This window comes from Rhinichthys klamathensis, unplaced genomic scaffold (assembly GCF_029890125.1).
Source record: "Rhinichthys klamathensis goyatoka isolate OS25496 unplaced genomic scaffold, OSU_Roscu_1.1 h1tg000123l_1, whole genome shotgun sequence".
NCBI lineage: Eukaryota > Metazoa > Chordata > Actinopteri > Cypriniformes > Leuciscidae > Rhinichthys > Rhinichthys klamathensis.
In genome coordinates, this window is record NW_026606660.1 from 3,735,080 (window position 1) to 3,756,140 (window position 21,061).

Sequence of the window (21,061 nt, forward strand, 5' to 3'; positions counted from 1 at the left end):
CCTGTGGATAGTAGGCCTACTGAGAGCATGTTCTGACCACAGCTTTATTTGGTATCTAGCTCAAAGCTTTTTTAGCAGTGTAGCCAAAAAAAGGTTGCTGGAACTTGTGTGTCAAAAAATAAATAGTAAATGAAGTCAACTTTTTTTCTTCTTCAAAACCAAAACTGTTACCAACTGTCAGGGCAAGATGTGGACAGCTCAGGGAGAAAAAGTTTAAAGAGGATATGGAAATGCCAGTGAGTCTTCAGATATAATTAGGCTGTTTAATCAAAGGTTTTCCAGGGTTACATATTGAATTTTAACATGTCAACCACATTTCCTGAGATGGTAGAAATGGTGGACCATTCTATTGATATTTTTTCTGTACTGTGAATGTTTTTCACCTTTTAAAACTAATGTATTCTAAGACCAGTATGTTTTTTTCCCCCACAGATAACCAAGGACAGAATGGCGACTGTGCAGACATCAAGGCCATAAGAGGCCTAACTGCCTTGGTAAGTCTGTTTACTACGGCATATCACTGCAAATCCTATGGCTTGCTTACTTTACTGAAAAATCTCAGTAACTTGTTGCAGACTTGTATCACTTAAAATTCACAAACAAACACTATAGGCCAGATTTACTAAACAGGGCAAATTAGCATTAGAGCGCAATTCCAAAACAGCGCTGATGGGAGTGGAACGTTCTGCACGTGATCTACTGATGACTCGCAAATTAAAGAACACAGACACAGTCAGATCGTTTCCATAATGACCAACGCAATCTACCAGGTAGTGTCTGGTTTAAGACGTGCTTTTTTTGGGCGGTAAATACTGGCGCAAACACCAGTAAATTGACGAGCGCAAACCTTAGTAAATAACCTTGCATGATTCATTTAAATACTCTACTCCCATATATTTTGCGCCTGAAAGGGAAACTCCTACAAATGCATATGCAATAAGGTCAGCCACAAAAATAACTGTCTCTACGCCTTTTCAGTGCTAATTTTTCAATGCGTGTCTTTAGTAGATCCTGACAGTAGTTTTTTAATGCCAAAAGAGGGTTTGAGCTGTTAGTAAATCTGTCCCTAGAACTCAATCAGAATCTCAAAACACACAGTAGTCATAATCCATAACAGCAATATTTAAGAGACTTAGCATAGCTTTGTGTTACTGACAGAATCTTTCTCTTGCTCTTCTAGATCCAGGATGGGAAACTCTGAGAGCCAGTATAGCATCCAGGGCTCTAGAAACAATAGCTTCATCATCCCTGGCAGACAGAAACCCTACTCATTCAAGGTGCACTCTGCCAAAGAAGACGCTGTATCACCTCTTGGCTTTTGGAGTGCTGGTTCAGGAATTTCTGCATTGAAGTCCAGAAATGTAGATTGTGGTTCCTCCCCGTCGAAGAGCAGCCACACCTTTATGTCCCGCCATTATGATTACATCACACATAAACTAAAGAGTGGTGCAAATAGTCAGTGGAATGGGGTTTCAGAGGACTTGTTGCCTGATGGCTGCTTGACATTGCCTTCTAAAAATGGCTGCTTGAATGGCGGTCACAAGGAGAAGACAAAACCCGGTAATAATTATGCTATTAACACAATGAAGATGCTTGAGAAAAGTCCCAGGTTTGAGGATATTGAGGACCAGAGCAGCCCCAGGGTTGTTATAAAGAAAGATGGTAGTGTACGAGTAGAATTCAACAGCAGTTCAAACAATGCCCTTACTTTGGATGATTGCGCTGGACCAGTTCAGCTCCTCAAGTTTTCCCCTACATTAGAGTCCAGTTCTAGCTTATCTGGTGTAAGTCCCTCATTAGACGCCCATCTTGGAGCTGCTCAGGCTGTTTCCAGCTTCAAGAGCAGTAAAGGTAGCTCTCTGAGCTCAGATGGCTCCTTGTACGACTTGCCTTGGGGGACCAGTGTCGAACTTAACGATTCAGACAGTGCATCCCCTAACAGCCAAAGACAGATCATTTCATCAAACGTGGGGTTTTTGGATGAGCCGTTGGCTGCCAATACTACAACCATCCTCTACAGGGATCCCAGAATTGCTGCCACCTTCTCTACGGTTAAGGATTTGCAGTTTATAAATGACAGCCATTTAAAGCACAGATCCTCCTTTGTGTCTGTGATGGAGGAACACTGTTCGGAAGGAGACTCAGAGGAAAAGCAATATTCCTCCTTCACCTTACCTTGTCGTAAACCTAAGCCTTTTCTAGACAATAATGGAAAGAAAGTGTCCATCAGGAACAGATTTAGGCGCATCAGTGACTGGACTGGAAGTTTGACCAGTAAAAAGAAGTTTCAGGTAAGGACAATCCTTTTATTCCATTTTCTTTTAAACATGCTAATTTTGAACCTCTCATTTTCTGGTAGTAGGGCTGTTTTTGTGAATATATCTTTGTTTTAATTTTATTTTATTTAGTAAAGTGAATGATGTTATAAGATTTAAATCCAATGCCAGCCTCTGTCTGCAGTTCTAGTCAATGGAGTCAAACAACCATTACTATTGCTTACTCTCAGGGTGAGGGGTTGCGTCTCTCCTTAAAATTTTTGTTGTGGCTAGGTGAAAATCGCAAATAAGATTGTTTGTACTACAACTCCTCAACAAGCCACACAATTTCAGGAATCATTCATGTCACGTCATTCACTTCAGCACAAACGTCAAAAGTGACCACATGTGAACATGAAGCAGTGGCGAAGACACATAAAATTGTGGCCCACCCAATCAAAAGTTGGTAATTTTCCAAATATATGAAATAATTGAATAAACAAAAATAATTGTAATAAATGTCTTATTACACTATAAATTTATTTATTTTGTTAAAATAATAATTAAATGCAAGTTTTCATGGTCGATTTTAGGTTCGATTAATTAGTTTCCTATATCCCTATATAGGTGGACGCTTGTCAAAATGAAACATTAAATATGATTCGTCAGTTTCTGTTAGTCCCGTTAGTTACACAATTCTAAACATTATTTCATATAATGACAAACTTAGGATAGAACTTAATTAGGAAGAGCCATTTTATTGTGTCTTGCACTGTAAAATATGATAGCCTAATAATTAGTAAGTCATGGCAACATATGATTTTACATTACTTTAACTCATAAAATAATTTAAGTCATACGAGATTCAACTTGATTTTTTTAAGTCAGTTTTAATATATTTTAAGTTGAAATTACTTGTACAGCCAATTTGATTATAATTCATTTAAGGCAGCAAAAGAAAGTTTTTAAGTTGAAATAAGTGAAACATTTTTATAGTGTAGTTTTTATAGGTTGTTGTTGTTGTTTGCTGTTTTGAAACTTGTTGGTAATTTGCAGTGCAGGGTTCATATTCTAGCCTACGCTTTGCCCACGCTGTTTTATGAAGGCCCAGTCCCTTGAACATTACTGGCCTCGCCCCTGACATAAGGTGTGCCATTTGGGACAGGGCCAATGTCTAGTTTACATTTTGACTTATTTAACCTGCCCAGTATAGCGGTGAGCAGTGAGGTAACAGGGAGAAAGATGCTTTTAGCCAATCATAACTGTGGGTGCTTACTTGTGGGCTCATTTGACTCAATCCCATAAGAGCCACCTAGAAGATCTGACACATTTTCTTATATCACCACTTACACGGGTATTAAAGTTCTCTGTCACTAAGATGGATTTGTGTCATTTGGAGAGGACAGTGTGTTATAGTGAACAAATCAGTGTTTTTGAACTAATATTTTTAAGTGAATGAATCACTCATGTTTACTTTCATACACACTCACATTTCTTGTTCACTGAAGACTCTCTTCTTTGAAGCTCTATTTTGAGGCATGTAACTTCTTTGGTGGCTTTTCCTGCCTGTAAAGACAGATCACGGTGCCAGTAGTTTGCTAGTGAAGGTGTATTTCATTGGGTTGGACCTACTGAACGGATATGTCCAGTTTCAATAAACCAGTCTCTGAAAAAGTCAGCGTTTACTCTGTTAGTGAATGAAATAAGAGTCAGACATCTTGTTCATGAACGTAGATCAATCAATCAATCAATCAATCATGTCGTTCTTGTTCACAACAAAAACAGAATGAATACATTTTAATGTAATGTGTAAATTCTTAATGTGTAAATTTAATATGACACAATATATTACAATACCATTGACAAGTGTATTTTATACTATTATTGTCTTGTTGTATAGCTTTATCAAAGCCATGCTCAGCAGTTTAAACAATGGAGGAAATAGATCCATTTTTGTTGTCATTTATGAGGAATACGCTTTGTAACACCTGAAGGACTCTCTGGACAGTCAGACCAGTGCTGCATCGTCACGAAAGTTTATCATGCTTGTGCCTTTAAGTCTTGCCAATTTAATCATTCAAGCGATTTTGAACCATTCAAACACAAGAAGTCTTGAAAGAGAACTAAATTGTGTTCTTAAACCACTGACCTGACCGAGCCAGTAGACAAAAAAAAATCCTTAGCTTTGAGCCCTGATAGATTTATAGACGTGCACACATTTTTAATAAAGTGTTGCATTTTAGTACAGATCAATGCAACGACTCACTCACAACACATAAAAGACGCTTATTTGTTGCCACGTACTAGTGTAAACATATAATATCAGTAAACGAATCTGAACTAATTGTTTTGGTTTCAAAAGGACAAAAAATATTAGTTTCATTGTATAGATTTAAACTACTTTCGAAATCGATCAAACTGACTATAGAAAGGGTGAACTGAAAAAAATTCTAAAACATTGTCCCTTAAAATGCTGTTGGTCTTGAGTCCCTAAAGAAATGTAAAAAAGTTTTTCAAAGTCAGAAGATTTTTTTTTTATTTTTATCCCTGCTCACATTTTGTTATTTTTTCACAAATTATAGTTTTTATGCGTGTATTACCGTGTTTTAGCCACATGGGTTATAGTCTTGACTGTTACTTGTGCCAGGTGCCACTGCGGGCATTGTTGTTTTGCCAGGAGCACATGTAGGGCACAATATTGAAAGCTGCAACATGCCAGTTCAATGAGACCGCAAACCCAAGTTTAGGTTTAGTGCTCTGAAGATGATGGGTATTCATCGCAAGCAGTGCTTGCCGTTTGGTGAGTTTCTGCTTATGGTGTTGAAGAAAGCAAGGAGTCAATTATTTGAAGATTGAATGGGAGAAAGACCAAAACCATGAGTACCTCATTTCATAAAATAAATGTTACATTTACTTTGTAACATGTAGGCCTAGTTTATAGGCGATATTAATTCTGATTAGATCTTATATGCATTTTATTGGCTGAATGTGTATGTAAAAAGTATTTTTCATTCTGCCTTGCTATAATACTTATAGCCATCATTTTATTTTTGTAATCTTATATGTTTGGGGGTTTTTACCATCAGTAGTGAGATATTCCTGTTCTGTGGCTTTTATGATGCGTTTGATGAGTAAGAGTAGAATAGCTCTTTGATATTTTCTGTGGAGTCTGTGTCTGTAGAAGGTTTTTTTTTTTTTTTTTTTTTACAAACAGCCATTACTCTGGTATTACTCACTTCAGACTTGTAATATGATATGATACAGTCTAGTTCTAATCAGTCTTTAATCAGTCATTCAAAGCGACTGCATTTTCTTCTGCTCTTATCATAAGAAAGCAGTGAATTATTTTTTTTAACTAAAGGCATTTTAAGCTTAGTAATCTTGTCTTAAACAGATATACAGCTATGAAAATTGGTTATAAAGTCATTTTAGCAACTTAGTACGGATTAGCTGCTGAGTAGTCAAGACCTTATTCAGAGCGCCGCCATGACAGGTATGAGAGCGAGTCTGTGAGGGATAGACTTACCGTGTTTTTAATGGCATCTAATGTAAAAAGCTGTATAAAGCTCCTAGATCACTTTCAATTTTCCACAACTCATATTGTCTGGGTGATTTTTGTCTACTGAAATTCCTTGGAAATATATTTTTGCTGCATTTCATCAGCAGAACAATCCTAAATCACTATAAATAATAATACATACCACGGAAGAGATGTGTGACTATCCCTCACAGCCTCGCTTTCAAAGATGCCGCTCCTGTGAATAAGATCTATTGTCAATGACAAATTTCATGCCATCTTTGTAATAAATTATAATGCAGATTTTTGAGTGACCATAGAGTGACCTGGAATGTGTGCTGAATAAAGATTTGGCTCTGGACAACTTTAGTAAAAATAAAAATGTTGCTGATATCGAGATAATCATAACCGTAACTATGTAAAGCAATTTTAAAATGTATTATTATGAACCAGTCTAAACACTTCAGCCAAGAAACACTCTGTCATTTTTACAATTTGACAAAATGGTCAAAGACCATTTGGCAGAACTCAAATCTGCCAGACTGCCTGGTAAGATCATCGCCCTCTGGATCACTGGACAGCTTCAATATAGATACATAATCTGTGGTATGTCATGTCAACTTGTTCATTTATTTAACTTTAGGAATTCATGTTAAACAATATTTTAAAAATAAGTTTCCATTCCATCGTATTACGTGTTTAGTCTATAAGTATGGGCGTTTTAATATGTGTGCAGGCGCATAGTCTTTTACAAATTGACCTCACCAAATGACTTGTCTGTCCTTAAAACTTCATAATGTTATTCATAAAGCCACTTGAATGCCAGAGCTCAGCTGTAGTGTAAAGTTTTACGCAGTGTTGTTGGCACGTCTGAACCCTTGTGTAATTAGTGTCAGCTCCTGGAGATGTGTTGAATTTGAAGGATGCTCGAGAAGGATCCTACCCAGATTTCTTTTCATGATGATCTTATTAGTGGGATTTTCAAATGACACCCTTTTAAACAATATATCTACTATGATGGAGGAATGGGCTTTCATTGTTCATAAATTTGTGTAACATGAAAATCTGCGCTTGAGCTTACTCTCATATACTGGCCATAACTGACTATTCTGTTATTCTGGGGGGTTTTTTTGTTCTTTTTTTGGTTGTTGCTTAGTTTTTACTATTGCTGTTTTACAGTACCTTGGGTCACACTTTCAGTAGCCTTAACTGCTATGTACTACAAAATTCCCACATTTACTGATAATGAGTTTGAGGTATGGTTGAGTTAAGGAGTAAGGGTAGGATTAGGTATTATTTAGGTTTTGGGGTAAAAGTTTGGCTTACGGTTAGGGCTAAACTTCAAATTGGTAATTAAATGCAACTACTTTAAATTTAATTACAATGCACCAACATTTATGCACATACATAAGTAAACGGTATCAAATGGTTAAGTGCACAGTAGTTATGTAGTAGTTAGGCCACCTAATATAAAGTGTGGCCTTATCTTATTGTTTCTCATAATTGTTGCCAGCTACATGAATGATATTGAGGTAATTTGTGTTTCTATGGTTTTCTGCTTAAAAACCACTCTGAACATTAAGAAATGAATAGCAACTCTATTAAAATGCTGTGGCAAAACATTTGCATAAACATTTAAACCACTCATATTTTCTTTAGAATATTGAAGGAAAAAAAATGGTCTGAAATGACCAGATTTCAAAATCAATGATGTGCTATGTACAAGTTTAAGTTCATTAATTGTTTTAAAAGCTGATAATTTGATAAAGTAAACAGGATTTCAGCTCACATTTCAGCATAAATATAACCTCATTCTCATAATACTTCCCCTTTACTGTTTGTTGTAGGATTCCAGGTATAGCGAGTCCGTGGATTGCTTTGATAGTGGTGTGGATGTCCTCACTGCAGATACCAGCTCTCCCTCTCAGGTCTCCAGCTTTAAGACTCTCCCCAACGGCATGTCTCAAACCCGCTCTCACTCTCTGACACTGAACACCTGCAGCGGCTCTGCTGGTGCCCTTCACTCTGGGACTGATGTTTTGCGGCAGAACATCTACAAGAACTTCATGAGGGAGTTGAAGACTGGTCGGCCTCCAGAAGACTGGTGTGAGAGCTCCTCTGAGGAGATCGAGAGCAGTAGTCAGGAAATCCTAGGGTCTCTAGAGCAGCTGGACTTGCTGTTTGAGAAAGAACAAGGTGTAGTTAGGCGGGCCGGATGGCTCTCCTTCAAGCCCTTGCTCACTGTACACAAGGACCACAAACTAGAGCTAGTGGGCCGTCGAAAATGGAAGCAATTCTGGGTCACTCTAAAGGGTAAGTATGCCATGATTGCTGTAACTACCACTATGATAAAGAAACTGCTTGAACTGATTGATCATGGCAAGGTTTTTTTCTGCAGGTTGCACATTGCTGTTCTATGAGACCTATGGAAAAGCCTCTTCAGAACCAGAGTCTCCATGCTATGCCTTGTTAGCAGAGGACGGTGTAGTCCAGACTGTTCCTGAGCACCCCAAGAAAGAGAATGTGTTCTGCCTCAGTAACACCTATGGTGATGTCTACCTTTTTCAGGTCAGTTAAAAACCTGAGCTTACAGACCTATGTTCATTTCACACTGGACTGGTTAGCAGATTAGAAGCAGTGCAGAAGCTGCGTGTTTGCAGAGTGGAAGCAATGTGCCGCAATTGTGTTTTACACTAGCAGTGTTTCTAGAGTGCAACTGGAGCTGAAGGTGTAGTCCTCTTATCACAGCATATGTCCCTGTCTCCCACACACTCAACCCATATAACCATGTTAAACCATATGACATGCTGTGCATGGCAATTTATATGATAAAAATACTTTGAGTTTAAATTGTTTTAGCATGCTCTTTGTGTTTGCAACTCAACCGGGAATAGTGTGTTTTAGTTTTGTTTGATGTTACTAACTGAAGTGAGAGTAGATTCCAGTATAGTGTGTCAGGCCATTATGTCGCTGAGTAACAGCCACTTGCTTGTTGTTTTAAGAATGACTGATTTTTGATGTCTAGTTAGCCAGACAAACTCTTGCTTTTCCAAATGCTGATTAGTGCAGTGTGCAAATAAAAAAGCTACACACACATTACCTGTCAGTAATGTTTCTGGTGGAATAAATACCTTATGATATGAAATACCTTATTATCATAATTTCTATGTATAAAATGTAAAGTTTCCTTTCTTGTATGTTTGTTTGTTTCTCACTCTAGGCCTCCAACCAAACTGACCTGGAGAACTGGGTAACTGCCATTCATTCGGCTAGTGCGTCTTTGTTTGCGAAACGCTACGGGAAGGAGGACACACTGCGTTTGTTACGTGGGCAGATCCGTGGTCTTCTCCAGAAGATCGACATGGATGGCAAGATGAGGAAAATGGCGGAGCTGCAGTTGTCCATCGTTGGTGACCCCAAAAATAGAAAGGCTATTGAAAACCAGGTAAGAACCAATCAAGTTAATTTGGTGTAACACCGTTATGTAGTCCTTTTTGGTTTCAGCTATGCTTGATATAATAAGTGAGATATGTTGAACAAGGAAAAAAAAAAGTGCACACATTTCTTAAAGACAACTAAGGTACACATGTGAAGATTTGAAGTTTAGTGCTTTTACCAAGTCATTATGTTTGAGGCTTTGTGGTGAGATGTGTATGTGTTGACAAGGTTAAGAATTTACTAAGTTCCCCATTTTGACTGAAACATTGGGATTAATCATTGAGAGCTTAGTCATGTTAACAGAAGGCATGTTAATCTTACTGCCACATACCGCTTTAGAGGTTGCATGACCCACATAGCTTTAGTTGACCAATGGTATTAGTAGTTTTCTCCCACTGCCTGATAACAATCAAGGTAATGCTTCATGGGAACCTCTGAAGTTGATGCAAAGGTCAAAGGGGGAGTCAAAGGGGTGCCAGGCTGGATGAGGGATTTGGAGAAGGGGAAGAGGTTAGAATGGCCTGAGAAACTTGACTACTTTGAAGTCTTGTCTGTCTCCACAAGTCAGTGCCAGCTGGGCAGTTTAAAGTCTCCACTGACCTCCCCTCACCCTTCCTCCCAAACTCAAGTCTTGCTCATGTCTTGCATCCACTGCATCGTAACTAAACATATGCATTTTATATGAATCAGGGAAAAGGTCAGATTAACAAATGAAGGAGAAATCTGTAGAACTACACATTTAGAACTGCAATCAGAAATGTTGCCCATCCAGAAGTAGTAAGCATTGCTTTATTTCAAATACATATACCTCCGAAGGCAAAAAGAAATTTGGCCAGACTCATGCATAATCTAGTTTACTTATTAAGTGTGTCAAACTCAGCATCTTTCAGAAATTCAGTGACACGAAGCATTGAATGACAATGTAAAAAATCATAAAAAGTATCAATCTTCCTTATAAGCTCATTATCATCCTGGTACCTCTTAATTGCAATTTTGTTTCAAGTCTCAGAAGTTGTCACTGACTTTATGTCAGTGAGTATATGTACACATTTGATGTTTGTGTGTCCTAATGGCCTGGTGGGAACATTTCTGGTAAGCGTGCCAGAGTTTCTGGGTTCTAATCTGCCTTTCGTATAGGTTTTTTTTTTTCTTAAACCAAAAATGTTCATCAGTGATTGTATATCAAGAGCATGGACACATTTGTGTGCATCTTGTTTTGTGATTTCACTGTAACAAATAGAGAGACTCTGCTCCCCACAACAGCGTTAGATTGAAGCGCTCGTCTATATGTGAAGACTGTGCATGAGCCGCGAGAGAACAGAGGCAACACTGTTCCAACACATTCCAGCGCCAGATTGCCTCTTATTTAACACGAACTAACTAGATGAATACTCTACTAGACAACTGGAGATGTTTCCTTTGCATTAGGTACATCCATGCCGTGAGATGTTTAAAAAAAAGTGTTGGGGACAGAATCGACCCTGGCAAAAAGTGGTGGTGACAGGTCCCACCCGTCCCACCCACAAATTAAGCCTATGTGCATCAGTCAGTCAATGAACAGACTGTGTGAGAACTTTCAACTATTATATCTTCACCTAATTAACACAGGTAGCTATCAGTTGATGCTGTATCAATTACCCTGGGACAATATTGGAACAAATTTCTAAAACCGGTTCCAAGACTTAGGCAAGCTAGTGTGTTCTTAATGAGCTCTGAGCTACAGCAAACAGGCCTCTCTTTTTGTAGTAATGGGAGGATGCCTGTATCCAGTGTCACACTCCTAAAACTGCACTCCTGTGTTAGGGTAAGTTCCCATGACTTATGGTTACTTATTCCCATGGCCCATGATTAACAGCACAGTGTCTATCCAGCCTCATTATACTTGTTTTAATAGTGTGGGGTTGAGTTGGTAGGATTTAATAAACCAAAAGCCAAGAAACTGTAATGGCACAGTGTCTCTAGACTCATTGCCTGTGGTATGATTTGATGCTGAAAGCCGAAACCAAAGCATACTGGCTTCACACAAAAGTAACATCAACATCAGTGCCGTTATTGATTAGCTGCAGGGTTTGACATTAACTTTTTTGCTTGACCCCCTGTGGCTAGTGGTTTTCCAAAGTTTCTAGCCACTCAGCATTTTCACTGGCCACAATTTTGACATCAATTCCATAGGTGTAAACTGCCATATAGATATTTTTATATTTCGCAGCAGGTATTTTAGGCTGCTTTCAAGACTCACAGATCCATTATACTGTTATACATGCGTTTTCTGTCTCAACTATTTACATTCACTTAAAACACAACTGACTGGCATTTTGACATTGTTTTGTGTCTATTTGACCATGTATGTGCAATAAGCAGCAAAAATAACTCAATTTAGTCCTGAGAGGCAGCTTTATGTGCGTGCAATCCCATGCCAAAATTCAAGCAACAACCCTGTAACACCAACAATATTCATCTGGAGCAAATGAAAGCAGTGAGTGAGGGGAGGAGGGTTTGTGTGTCACTCGCTGTCGGAGAGATGAGAGAGAGGGAAAGCGCAGCTGGTATTTTGTATTTATTCTGCTGAAAATTAATTTTGGAAGCATTTCAGATATTTCAGTATTGATATGTAATGAAAAATCTATATTTTTTGACAGCACTACATTGCACTTTATGATTTCAGATGCCTCTTTAAAAGACTACATTTTAAAAATGTATATATTCTATAAAAAAAAAATCAATCCAAAGTGGCTACTATGAATGACGGGTGTTAATGTCAAGCCCTGATTAGCTGTGCGATTTATTTTTTTATTCACTGTCTTCAATTATTTATTGCTAAATTAAATATTTGTATTTATTTTTCATAAAAATAATGAGTGAACAATATACAATAATAACATTATTGGTGTAGATAGACTTTTATTAATTGTGGCCTCAGACGGTGTGTAAAGGGCCTTTGATACATTAAAACAAAACAAACACTGGTCATGTTACATGTCAGACAGACAATCTCTTCCTGTTTAAGTGGGAGGTTCTTGTCTGCAATATTGACCAGTCTAGTTGAATGTCTAGCTTTGTGAGATGAGTGTTTTTCATCTGCAAACTGATAATGTTCATAGAGCTGTGACTAATGGCCCTGGCATGTTCTTTTTCCTTCATCTGTTTTGTCAAAAGAGCAAAGCATTCAATCCAATTGTTTCCCCTATGAGATCGTATTACAAAGTATAATGGCAATTGAAGATTGGAGGAAAAAACTCCCTTTATGCCCCACTCACATCTGAGAGCAATTACAGCCCCAGAGATCCATTACTCATGCTGTTTCTGCCACCATAGATCACAGATGATTCTTGTGAAAGGACGTTTATTAACTGGTGGTTGCGATGCTCTTCCTCACCAACCATTTTTTTAATTTGCGGACAGATCCAACAGTGGGAACAGAATCTTGAGCGCTTCAACATGGACCTTTTCCGCATGCGCTGCTACCTGGCCAGTCTGCAGGGCAGCGAGTTACCCAATCCCAAGAGCCTCCTGGCCACGGCCAGCCGCCCAACCAAAGCTGCACTGGCCCGACTGGGAATCTTCTCCGTCTCCTCCTTCCACGCACTGGTTAGTATCCTTGAACACTACAGCTACCGCCCACTTTTTAAGTGGTTCCGGACATTTTTTTTCGAATTAATTTTCTCCATGAAGATCTAAAAAAAATCACAAGTTGAATCACAACTTTGTCTTCCAATGACATTGCTTTAAAACAAAGTTTGCAAAGGTACATAAGTTATAAACTACTAAGCATTTCACTACTCATCCCATGAAGCATTGTAAATTACGCGATTGAAGCAAAACAACAGTACAATATAACATTTTTAGTGCTGGGCAACGATTAATCGCGATTAATCGCATCCAAAATAAAAGTTTGTGTTTACATAATATATGTGTGTGTACTGTGTATAATTATTTTGTATATATAAATCCACACATATGCATGTATATATAAATATTTGCATGTATATACTGTATATTTATACTAGGGCTGTCAGTTAAACGCGTTATTAACGGCGTTAACGCAAACCCATTTTAACGCGATTAATTTTTTTATTGCGAGATTAACAGTCTTTTTGGCCTAGCAAACTTTGTCGTTTTTTTCACATGCTTTTGCAACAGGGCGCGGCGCTGCGCTATGAAACCGTATGAAACCCATTCATTTCAATGGCTTGCGCCGTGCGAGGACGTTTTGTTGCTTCGTCGACCAAAGCGCAAGTGGATCCAGCTAGACCGGAAACAAAACAACAGGCACGCGCACACCCTTGTTTGGGCTTGCGAGCCGGCCAAATAGTTGGTTAACGTTACGTTTTGAGTGGATGACGAGCGCGAGACGCCGAAATGGATGCCAATAAGATTCTGAATGGAAAGTTTAACTTTTAAAAAGTTGCCAAATGGTTCCATTGACTAGACCAAAGTGATCTGTGTGTTTTGTCGTTATGAACTGAGCTATCATCATCACAGCACGTCCAGTCTGAATGTGATGATGGCCAAGCACCATAGCCAAGCACACACACAGCTGATGCGAATGCTCCGCCTCCTCGTCAATATCAGGACCTCGTCAGTATTTCTTTCACCCTTTTATTGATGGACAGTGTTACATTGTGTTACAAAGAAATTATTTGCTCCAAGTGAGAATGTTAGTGTGAAATTGAACACAGTATTGCCAATGTTGTTTTCAATAAAAAAAATGTGCACAAAGCAAGGAATCCACTTTTTTCATGTTGATAAGAGCATTAAAATGAGAAAAAATAATGAACAAAAAGAAATCAAGAGACTTGATTTCAAAATGTGCGATTAATCGCGAGTTAACTATGACATTGATGCGATTAATCGCGATTAAATATTTTAATCGTTTGACAGCACTAATTTATACATAATTGATATTATATATAAATATACATATAAATTCTTAAATGTATACATGTGTATTCATATATACAAAATAATTATACTCAGTACACACACAGTATAATATGCAAACACAAACTTTTATTTTGGATGCGATTAATTACGATTAATCGTTGCCCAGCACTAAAAAAATGTATATTGCACTGTTGTTTTGCTTCTATTGTGTAATTTGCCATGCTTCGTGGGAGTCTGTATTTGCTGCTGAGCTCTTTTGGCATGATTCTCATTTCCATGGCGACAGTGACTTCTCTGATCGATGGATCAGGACTGTGGGTAGTCTAGTTCTTCATGGGGAATTCAGCTATTATACACTTCTTTTTAAAAAAAATATTAAGTTGTGACTGGACATTATTGTTAAAAATTCCAAAATTAATGGTACTGTTGAGATAATAAACTGTTGTGCTCTACTGAAATTCTCTTCACCTGAAGCGGATGCCATATCCTCTGTTTAATTTGTAACATTTCCATTTCCAAAACTGAAATCCTTGCCTAGTGACCATTAACACCAATCTCTCTCTGTTGCTCTACAGATCTGTTCCAGAGACGAGGCCACAATGCGAAAGCGTTCTCTGTCTCTCTCCCATCGCGGTCGCAGTAAGAAAGGGGTCTTTTCATCCCTGAAGGGCCTGGATACTCTTACCAAGCGAGGTCATGAAAAGAAGCCTTCTGTCTCTCAGGTACTGCACTCACTCTGTCTGATTTAACCAGTCGTGACTGTGTGCCGTTACACAAATGCTCGGAAAATACATTTGCATATCAATTTTCCTACCTTTTATGTTTTGAAACTCATGAGTCATGCTGGAGGGAAATTCCTCCCACAGGTGCAAATAACAGGACTTTGATAAATAAAGACTCTCTGGAGGTAGTAATTACAGAGCTGACAGGATTAAAAATGTTGTTCTTTCTCCCATCCCCACCTCCTTTCTCAGAAATGCACCAAGATAATGAACGGGCTATTTTAGGATGTGTAACCATTTCTGTTTATCAAGTGTAAAGCCTTGCGACTTTGATGGAGCTGATGATAACCTTGGTGTCTTAATCGACTCAACTCTATCTCTCATATTTCTTCTCGTTAAAAACTTTTTTCCATCTTCGTAATATTGCACGTCTTCGATCTTCTCTCACTTTAGCTGATGCTGAAACCTTAATTCATGCACTTATCACATCACGTCTGGATTATTGCAATGCTCTATTTCTTAGTCTGCCCAAAAAAACTCATTGCAAGATTACAGTATGTTCAAAACTCAGCAGCAAGAGTTCTCTCCTCCACCAGTTCTGCTCACATTACTCCTCTGCTTCATGACCTTCACTGGCCGCCCGTGGCATCACATATTTACTTTAAGCTATTACTTCTAACGTTTAAGGCATTAAATGGTCTTGCACCTCCATATCTGTCTGATCTACTTTACTCTTACCGCCCTGCCCGGTCCCTTAGATCAGCTGAACTTGGTTTACCGTCCATCCCTCGTTTAGTGTTAATACTCCTAAATTATGGAATTCACTACTCATTACACCTCGTAATATCTCATCTTTGGCTACATTCAAAACATATCTATTTAACATGTATTTTGGATAATGTGACTATATGTGTCCTTATGTGATTGTCATGTGTGTGCGGGTGTGTAAATGTATTGTAATGTACAATGTAAAGCAACCTTGAGCTACGGAAAGGCACTATATAAATAAAACTTCTTCTTCTTCTTGATGATGTTTCCTCCCAGTTGAGATGTTTCTGCACTGTGCTAATAATGGTGGAAAATTGGCAGTAAAGGAACTGCACTGGGCCGTTTGTTTAAACCCAGAGAGGGGTGACCCATGAGCCGGAGAACTTTATAGATTTCCTGTCATGACCGTGCCCTTGAGCAAGGCATTTAATAGCAGGTTGTTGCAGGGGGACTGTCTCTACAATTAGAGCACTGTGTTGTTTGGAATAAAAAGTGGCAGCTAAATAAGTAACTAATGCTTGTTTTGTTGAGTCTGTTGCACTTCTTTGCCACCCAGTAAACTACCTTAGTCTGTATACAAGTGGAAAATCCCTAATTGTTTTCTTTTGGCTTTGTCCCTGTGAAAAGGATTTCAGTGATTTGAGCTGCTGTTCTTACAGTGGTCTTCCTCAGGTAAGGGATGCTGGTTTGCTGGATCACAGCTAGAATAGCATGGCTCCTTGTAGAAATATAGATGCTTCCAAAGCTTGACCCCTCTTTGACCTGCAAAAAATAGCTATATTCCAAAACCTAGTGAGCTACCGAGTAAGGGTGCTCCGATTGATCGGCGCCGGTCGTCGATAGCTTTATGTATTTTGATCAGTGGTCTCCATAAAGGCCAATCAGAAGAGCCAGATAACGCAAGCCTCGCTAGACATTTTCTCTATGCGCAGCTAAAATTGCTTCACAACATTCACTGGTCTGGCAGTTCTACCAGGTGTTTGAAAAGGACAATACATTTGCAACGTCTTTGGAGACATTACAACAACTGCAACCCTACACCAATGACAGCAAGAAACTAGAGCTGTGATATATTAGTGCATTTTTCCTTCACAGCGGTGCGCTTTCATTCCTCCCTGAAAGCCCAAACTTAAGGCCATTGCACACTGAGTCCGAAATTCGCATCCGAAATTTTCGCACGTTAAAAAATAAATACGACCTCACGTTATGTCAATCACGCTTGCACACTGCCTCCGAAACTTTCGTCCGTCATAAAAAAAATCGAATTGGGTTCGATTTTCTGCGTTTTTCGCATCCGTAGCAATCAGTTTGAATGGTGTTTGAATGATGTTTTGACAATTCAGAGCCACCGAATCTCGAATACGAAAAAACGCATACGAAAATTTCGGACTCAGTGTGCAATGGCCTTTAATGTCCAAATCAGCTAGACCAGTGATTGTCATGAAATACAGTCTACTGTTGCTAAACTGCAGGACCCCATAATAAAAAGAGTTATTTAAACTGCATTAAGCCGTGAAAGAGATGCTGTTCCTCGAGTGGCTTTGTGTGCGTGCGCTCCGAGACTGATTTGGAGACAGACAAGCAAAGTGAACAAAGGGTCAAATACACAGAAATATGTCAAAATGCCCGACTTGGTGAGTATTCGCTTAAACACAGTTGTTATGTTTAAATGAGCATAAACAGTTGTGAAATAAGTTGCATGTATATTGGATCCGTACATTAGCTCTTAAAGTGACAGCAGCCTAATATTCCTGATGCGGTCTGTGTCATTAATGTTAATCAAACAACACAAGACAAAGAGAAAACACTCATTGCTCTTTTGTAGATGTAGTGGGAATAATCTATATTGTATATTAGTGAAGACTATGCAGTGTTTTCACATTTGCTCACTTTCCGTTGATAAAGACTGTCCTGTTTTTTATTTATATTATTTATTTCACAGCAATGCTATATTTGTTAAACTCTTAAGCTGTTCCTAATCATCTAAGAGAGGGAATGGAATATGTTGCTCATGCTACTTGCCAATAAATAAAGAGTTGGCAATTCATGATACTTTCTCATTGTTTTTTTATTTATTTTATACATTGTTGTTAAGAATAGTGTTATTTATTATTGTGATCAGTATCGGTGATCGTATCGGCCAATACTGCTCAGTGATCCTAATCTGTGATTGGACCAAATAATTCTGACTGGAGCATCCTTGCTACCTAGCTAGAAAACATTTTAAGGTGTCATAGATGCGACTCCAAGAGCTTGTTCTTCCAAGAGCTTTTATTTTTTTAATTTTCACTTCATTTTAGCCAACTTCTAAAGCAAAAGCGTCTATTTGCTTCTCAGATAAAGCAATTCCAGAATTTATGGCAATGAGCTCAGTGGGAATTGTTTTTATCCGAAAACAAAAGTCAATACTAAAAAATATCCATTGAAAACAATCTAATAAAAATGCATTAGGTAAACCAAACTGGCTCTTGCATTGACTAGATCTCCAAATAATATGCTAAAATATTAGAATGGTACTATAAACCTTTATAAATGTCTAAATTGCTTTTTATAGAGTATGGAATGTCCATAAAGATAATAAATGGAAGGTTGTTTGGGATAATATTGCTGCAACCTCTTGAAACCAAAATCATCAAATTATTATATGCAGTATGATCTAATTCACAGATTGTATTGCATACCAAAACATTTTCAGACGCAAAGATCTTCCAATCCAAACTGCCAGATTTGTTAAATAAATGTTTTCTGACATTTAATATATTATTATCTGCTTATATACTGTACTTAAAGGTTGACACTGCAGTGACAATTAAAAAAAAAATATATACACTGAAGTAATCGACACATGTTGTTATATGTTCGAACTTACAGTAAAAAATGCCACTGAAAACCAATTCCAGGGTCAGATTTCTGCCCTTAATAAAGAAAAGTAAAATTCTTCATTTCTGTCACTAAATTAATCTAGTAACATCTTGGTACCATCCAGTAGCAAAAAAAAGAGAAAAGTATCCAATCACTGAGATGAAGTCCCTGTCCCTCCCTGACATGTGTCGTGTAATGGGAGATCCAGCCAGCTTGGCTAACAAGCCCCATTTTCATTTCACACCACAGAAGGCCGAGGTGTGGAGACAGACAGAGGGAGAAATGTATGAATTATTAAAAGCCATATGTGGTAAATTACAGCCTGCTATACTCTACCCCGCTGGGACACACAGATGGTTGCTATAAGAGCCCTATAATAGTTGCTAAATATTAAACAGGCCAACCTTTTGCTGAGGATGCTGCGGTAGCCATCAAGTCAAAGTGTCTTTTTTTGTCTCTTTCTTCTTTGTCTTTCACTTAGTTTTGAGAACATCAATCAATCTTTTAGCCCATGTTTGTTTTCACTAATTAGCTAATCATTATAGTTACTCGTCCTTTAATCCTGTTTAGCCTTGGGTTTGACAATTATATATTTATATGTATACTCTAAATAAACTTACTGACCAAACTTTTGACATTAGTTCAATTTATTTATTTATTTTTTGAAAAAGAAAGAAATGAATACCTTAATTTAGCAAGGATGGATTCAATGGATGAATCAAAAGTGACAATAAAGACACAATTTTACAAAAGATTTCCATTTCAAATAAAGGCTTTCCTTTGAATTCTTGAAAAATTAGCAGCACAACTGTTTTCAACATGGATGATAGTAAGAATTGTTTCCTGAGCAGCAAATCAGAATATTCACATGATTTCTGGAGGATCATGTGACACTGAAGACTGCAGGAATGATGCTGAAAATTCAGTTTTTCAAATTCAGAAAATTCAAAATTCAGAAAATTATGCTAATAAATTACATTTTTAAAAACGTATTAAAAGAATACAATTTACATTTCGGTAAATCTTTTATTTTTTGTAGCACAATATAACTATCCTTTTAATAAAATAAAAAGCCCTTAATGAGCATTAGAGATGTTTTTTTTAGTCAATTGAATTTTTTTCCAATTTGTCCCAAAGATTTGCACTCTTTATTACGCAATAAATTTATGAATTTCTTTCCTGACCAAAACAAAAATGATCTTTTGTTGTTGCCAATGCCTATTTTACAAAGGTAAAAATCGTTGAATATTTGTTGGTTGAATATTAAATAAACAAGAAACAATGTATACCCTGATTAACCTCATTATAATGGTCGGGTGATGGTGTTAAATGCCTACGATCATCTCTTGTCTTAGGCACAATAAGCTGTCTGGATGGGAGAGTTCAAAATACAAAAATACATCAAATAATGTACACTTATTGATGTGAGTTTTTACGATTAGTTTAATGATTATGAACAAATTAGGTTAACCATGGAAAAACAATAATAATTGCATTAATATAACATCAGTGAAACTACAAAGCTGACACAGATGTATAATTATAATGTAAAGTTACCATGACCCTTTTTTTTTTCTAAAGTAAACTACAAAAATAACAGTTGTTTCTACGACAGATGGTGTAAGAGTAGCGTATATAACAGTTGTTTCTGCGACAGCTCTCTTATGCACGGTGTAATATGTCAGTGTCGAAATTCCTCGCTTCGCTTCGTTCACTCCTTGCTGATATAGTGCGTTTGTAATGATCAATCATGTTGTTTAGTCTAGTTTTCCCAGTTTTCTGTTTGCCTGAATTCTGCTTGCTCGTTTCCATGGTTGCTAATTAAGCTACACACCTGTTCCATGTTACCTTGATATTATCCCTGTATATTTAAGCCAATAGTTCCTTCTGTTGTTTGTTCTGTGTGGTTTATGTTGTTGCGGATGTGTTTCTACGTTGTTTACTTCTGTGTGTTATTTTTAATCACTTTTCATTTGTGTTGAATTCTCCGTCGTCGTGCCCTTACTACAGCCACAGATTCTGAGAGCATTCAACTTCCATGCACAATATAGGGATTAGAAAAAGAGTGAAATCTTGAGCTATTTCGGAAACAGCAACAGAGTCAACAACGAGGCTCAATTCCTGTGCTAGAGTCAGTCCCAACTGCTATTCAGAATCGAGGAATCGACTTCCTATCATTACATTTTTGTGTAGTGTATATCGTGCGTAATTTAAATTTTCCTTGGTATTTTAAGATTATGGTCCCATGTGAGGTGTTAGATTATCCTCTCTTCTCTTCATACATTAATTTGCTCCAACATTTTTACATTGGCATCACTCTTGATGTGAAAGAGCCTCAAAAGTGTCTCATTTCACATGCAAAGAGGTCATTTACAGGTCTTCAAGGCAAATCAGCGAAAAACACCCTGTCTGTTTCTAAGGCTTAAAGAGAGGAAAAATATCCGGAAAAACTAACATTATAAATGGGCCTGAGGGAAAATATACAAAATGTATATGACCACATGCTAGGGAGGGACGCTTTTATCCAAAGCGACTTAAATGAGGAACATCACAAGCAATCTATTATAAACGCTTACAATATTTGAGTCCACAATAGTATATGTTAGATTAATGGA

At 37.7% G+C, this 21,061-nt stretch overlaps 1 protein-coding gene across 5 annotated transcripts in view; it reads left to right on the forward strand.

Annotated features, from left to right (window-relative positions):
* The window catches only part of tiam2a (TIAM Rac1 associated GEF 2a), a 122,286-nt gene that overhangs the window by 45,532 nt on the left and 55,693 nt on the right, over nt 1-21,061 (forward strand). For 4 of the 5 annotated variants that reach the window (XM_056255906.1, XM_056255905.1, XM_056255908.1 and 1 more), the window contains exons 2-9: nt 433-494; nt 1,181-2,291; nt 7,620-8,085; nt 8,171-8,340; nt 8,993-9,217; nt 12,613-12,798; nt 14,670-14,816; nt 16,212-16,256. In XM_056255906.1, the coding sequence (XP_056111881.1) occupies nt 1,188-2,291; nt 7,620-8,085; nt 8,171-8,340; nt 8,993-9,217; nt 12,613-12,798; nt 14,670-14,816; nt 16,212-16,256 (2,343 nt within the window). In that variant the 5' untranslated portion in view covers nt 433-494; nt 1,181-1,187. The remainder of the gene's footprint in view (nt 1-432; nt 495-1,180; nt 2,292-7,619; nt 8,086-8,170; nt 8,341-8,992; nt 9,218-12,612; nt 12,799-14,669; nt 14,817-16,211; nt 16,257-21,061) is intronic. The other variant, XM_056255909.1, reaches the window with a different exon arrangement.